Here is a 5164-nt window from a genome sequence, read left to right on the forward strand (position 1 = left end):
TTAGATTAGAAAAGAAGGCAACTGAGCTAAGAGGAGAAACAGGATCCATTCTCTAATTTTAAAAGGGTGGCCATGTGGGGCGCCTGGGTGGCACAGCGGTTAAGCGTCTGCCTTCGGCTCAGGGCGTGATCCAGGCGTTATGGGATCGAGCCCCACATCAGGCTCTTCTGCTATGAGCCGGCTTCTTTCTCTCCCACTCCCCCTGCTTGTGTTCCCTCTCTCGCTGGCTGTCTCTATCTCTGTCGAATAAATAAATAAATAAAATCTTTAAAAAAAAAAAAAGGGTGGCCATGTGGACAAAGGATTAGATTTATTTTGTACCTGAAGAGCCCAAAGGCCTAAATAAAAAGAAGGAAGTTGGTCCTGATGAGAGCAGTCTAAAGGTACAGGCTTAGAAGGCAGTGATCCTCCATCACAGAAGGTATATATCATAGGCTACATAGTCATCTTTCTGAGACTTGGTTCAAAACATTCCCCTTCTGGGGTGCCTGGGTGTCACGTTCGGTTAAGCCTCCGACTCTCAGTTTTGGTTCCAGTCGTGATCTCAGGGTCCTGATCTAAGTGTCGGGAGATGGAGCTCCAAGCTGCACTCAGCATGGAGTCTGCTTGAGACTCTCTCTCCCTCTCCCTCTGCCCCCCCCACCCCATACTCTCAAACTCTCTCTTCTCTGTCTAAAAAAAATAAATCTTAAAAAAAAAAGATTCCCCTTCTAAGTTTATGTAACCTCGCAGTCTCCAAGCATTTGAACTTTGACAGAGATGTATCCTTAAGTGACTAGAAACATTCAAACTTTAGCTACACATTGTTAGTAAATCAACTCTGTCTTCAACCTACAAAACCCTTAAATGGGCAGATATTCCTAAGAAAGGAATATTAGCATATATATGTTCATAATACTTCAATGAAGTATGAAGCTACCCAAATAAGTACTTCATAATGATAAAGCCTGATTCAAAATGTAGATGCTGTGTTTAAACACCACCTAGAATAGCATTTGTTAAAGGTAATTTCTGCTTTCTATCAGATTTATACTAAACAAGAAAGTATATTAGCATTCTTCATTATCCTTACACTTTTAAATCCCATTAAAATCTGGAAACAGATTTTAATTGGACTACGTTTTATGGCTTGTCATTATGAATTTGGTAAGTAAAGCCTAATGTTGGAACACTTTAGTGACTCAAGACTGGGAATTCGTTTGTGGATTCTACTTTTCATGGTAGGTGAAATGAACACAAGATAAATACGGGGTTTCTGAGCTAATAAATTGGGATAGCTACAGTGCCATCGGGAGATGAAAGGATGACCTTTGAATGACAATCATTTATAGAGAATAATTCAAATGAAGAGAAAGTGAGCCAGGGCAGGCAGAGAGTTCTGGAAGACACATCTCTGGCTTGGGGGCTGCTCTGGAACCTACAACTTGAGAGTCTGTTGACTTAGAAAGTCATTAAACTTCTCTGAACACCTGTCACTCTTTCATCTAAAAACAGAGGGGAAATCCAATATTGTTGATATCCAATCAGTTGATATTATACCTACACAGAAAGACAGTTCATTTCAGTGGAGAAAACTTAGACCTTAGAATCAGAAAACCTGAATCTGGCTGTCACTAAGTAGCTATTTTATCTTGAACAAGTCTCCTACCATCTCTAAGAATAAGTTTCCTCATCTAATTATAAGGACACAGCAAAATAAAAGAAAACTGCAAACGTATTCTCATGTTGTTTTGTCTCAAACTAGAAGCTCTATTGTAAGAATAACTATTATGATTCTCCTAATATAAATGGGGAACAGGCTTAAAAATTTTCTAGGTTTACAACTAGTAGTAGTGCAGGTGTTTGATATCAAGTCTCTAGGCACAGACATGCCACTTATTCTGCATAATAGACTTATGGGGAAATGAAATAAGGTAAGTGTCCAAGTGTACCACCTATTATAAATAGCTATACAAGTGTAAGGTATTGTTGGAACTAAGCCTTAAATCCTCTAGATTTATTTTTAAATCCTCTAGACATATTTTTTCCATTCATAAACATTTCTGTTAGATCAAAAGCCCCATGAACCACCTCTCCTATCCAGCAGGTCACAGTACAATGAGTTGAATAAATGGGCAGATCACTGCTGCTTTAGAAATGATCCATGAGCTTAATTAAATATCTTAAACAAATGGATACATTTACACTGCACAAGGCCACTCTTTGAGGATCTTAGAAGAAAGAACTATAATTAGACAAGATAGATATAGTTGCACTAATCAATGAAACTTACTACCCACTAAAAGAAACCCCACTCTCAGGGCCCCATTGCTCATCCAGACCAAACAAAAGCATCCTCCCTGACTGTGTTCTCAATTGCAAATATGCATCAAAATACTCATAACATACATAGTTCTGCCATAACAAATCCACAACATTTCCCTAACCAGAAAGAGGAATGGGGACAGGAAGAATTCCTGCAACCTCATCATACAGAGCTAGTTTGATCAAGTTGAAGAATCAACTCTTGGCAATAGTGCTTTAGAAATAACAATATTTTTAATAAAAAATGTTTTCCCATTACTAATGGTTTACCAATTCATTTCATTCTTCTTCTCTAAACCTACTGAAAAAGTCTGATTTGGGGAGAAAGACAGTCCTCCAAAATCCGCGACTCACTATAGGCTACTCTGTGTTTGAGTTACTGTTCCTGTTAAATAACAGCCCCCTAAAGGCCAGAAGCGTCTCATTCACTATTATTATTCCCACACAGTTAGCACAGTGCCTGGCATATAATGACTCAGGAAATAGGTGCTGAAAATATTCTAGGATGTAGCATACTTTAAAAACAAATTCCAATTCATAAAATAAGAATCCCCATGAGAAGTGAATATATACAAAATTTCATATTTCTTTCATTTCCTAAAAGTGGGGCTCCTCCTCACTCATTTGGAAATTGTTCATTCCATTTCAGTTATTTGTGTACATGTCCACTATGTTCCAGAAAGGATTATGGTGGCATCGTTTGGAACGCATGAATCGTTTCCTTTAAGACTTAAAGGAGATCACATCCAGTCAAAAGATACTTTGGACTTTATCACAGACTTAGAAAATCATAAATCAAATACCCATGTACAACATCAATATCAAAGCTGTTAGAACCATCAGTCCTTCAGGTAATTTTAGCTTTAATTTAAAATGGTCCTGAGAAACTCTACCAACACCTTATTTAACTTCAATAAGAGCTTGTATGGGTAAAATATGTTTTCAGGCCAGGACACCTGAACATCTGTAGACAACATTTTACACCACTTATGGGATAAGGAAAATAGAAAACGGTAGTCCAGGGAGAGCCATTACACAATTAAAAGAAACAAGCATTTCTTTGCAAAGTGCAGGAATTAAATCCAGTTTGTTTTCATTACTTCCCAAACAATGCAACACGAAGTCTTTCCTCTGGAGTCCTCAGTTGTCCAGTATATTAAAGTTAACAGAGTAGAACAAACCATTGAGCACTTCAATTATAAATTATCTTTATGTAAACAATCCTCTGATCCTGATTCCTTGAAAAGATGAGCAAACAGCTATAATAATACCCTTGGTCCAACATACATATATTAAATGACTGTTTTGCTATGGATATTGCTAAAAGAGCATTTCTGACAGAGAGAAATCCACCTTGTTAAAACGCTTTATAGGAGGAGGAGGAGGAGGAGGAGGAGGAGGAGGAGAAGAAGAAGAAGAAGAAGAAGAAGAAGAAGAAGAAGAAGAAGAAAGAGGAGGAGGAAAGGTTGCAAGCCCAGATACAAAGTTTAAAAGCATTTTCATTTTCCTTACATGTAACATTTATGAAATATTGGTACACTTAATGCAAAAAGATCAAGATAAACAAGATCCAAGCCAATAGCAGATGAAATAAACTTCATTGTACAAATCATAAAAGCTGTGTAAAAGAGCTTTAGATAAAAATTTGCTCAAGGTAAATTTGCTGAAGAAAGGTAACAGCATTAACCCTAGCAGACAGCCGAGTTGAGAAGAGGCACAGTTTTACAGAATTGCAAATAACATCAGCATTAGGAGAATAATAATTGGAATAAATACCGTCCGTCCACAGGCTGCAAAAACAATCAACGCACTTGCTCCTTCACCTCTCCCCCTCATCCAGCTGGGTAGTGAAAGCAGCTGCCTCTCCCGGCCCTCCTTCCCAGTGGCTCCTCGCGCCACCCTCTCCCTTCTCGCGTCCACCCCTTCCCTCCCCTTTCCCCTCCTCTCCCCGCCCCCAGCTGGTGTACTCAGCAGCCTAGCCAGATTAAGAGGCGCTCCTACAGTCAGTCACTGGGCCTCAGGACTGATCTAACGTTTCCTAGCTCCTTGAACTAGAGAAATTAGAGACGAGACACCCTAGTGGTATTAGATGCTTTCGTTCCATCCCGGCCCCTCCCAGGCCAAGGTGGGGTGGGACCCTCGGGCTAGTGTTGTGGGCAGCTTCTGGAGAACCCAGCAGAGTTCAGCTGGGCGCACCCGACGCCAGCGCTACCTGAGCTGTCCATGGTGCTGGCGCGGTCCTGAGACTGCTGGGCGGGACTCCGCGCGGCTGCCGCCACCCAGGCGTTCACTCTCTGCTTGCCGCCACCCGCGCCGCTCCCCGCACTTAAGTCCCGGTTACTGTCCACCAGCTGCAAGGATTCATAACCATCGTTGCTGGTCTTTTTCCGGTAGCTCCCGAGGAGACTCATGGGCAAGCCCAGAGAACAGGGGGAAAATATCAACCTGGGAAACGAAGGGGGAGGTGGAAGGTGGAAAGGGCTAAAGGAAGAAATGAAAAAAATAGAAAAAAAAAAAAAAAAAGAGGAAAAGAAAAAAAAAAAAAAAAAAAAAAAAAAAAAAAAGAGACAAACCATAAAACAGACTCTTAAATACAGAGAACAAACAGATGGTCACCAGAGGGGAGGTGGGTGGGAGGATGAGTGTAGTAGGAGAAGGGGATGAAGAGCACACTTACCATGATGAGCAGTGAGTCATGTATAGAATTGTTGAATCCCTATATTGTACACCTGAGACTAATATAAAAATGTATGTTAATTATACTGGAATTAGTATTTTAAAAAAACATATGATTCTCTCTTATTAACTGCCCTATTCTCTTCTTTATGAGATGGAATAGTTCAAGCTATTTTACTGAATA

At 40.1% G+C, this 5164-nt stretch overlaps 1 protein-coding gene across 2 annotated transcripts in view; it reads right to left on the reverse strand.

Annotated features, from left to right (window-relative positions):
- The window catches only part of DNAJC6 (DnaJ heat shock protein family (Hsp40) member C6), a 148193-nt gene that overhangs the window by 96443 nt on the left and 46586 nt on the right, over positions 1 to 5164 (reverse strand). Inside the window, exon 1 of one of the 2 annotated variants that reach the window (XM_008690770.2) lies at positions 4517 to 4831. The exons of the other annotated variant lie outside the window; for it this stretch is intronic. Within the exon in view, the coding sequence (XP_008688992.2) occupies positions 4517 to 4715 (199 nt within the window). The 5' untranslated portion in view covers positions 4716 to 4831. Of the gene's footprint in view, positions 1 to 4516; positions 4832 to 5164 lie in introns of those variants that run through there. 2 annotated transcript variants of the gene reach the window in all.

This window comes from Ursus maritimus, unplaced genomic scaffold (genome assembly GCF_017311325.1).
Source record: "Ursus maritimus isolate PB19 unplaced genomic scaffold, ASM1731132v1 scaffold_12, whole genome shotgun sequence".
In the NCBI taxonomy this organism is placed as follows: domain Eukaryota; kingdom Metazoa; phylum Chordata; class Mammalia; order Carnivora; family Ursidae; genus Ursus; species Ursus maritimus.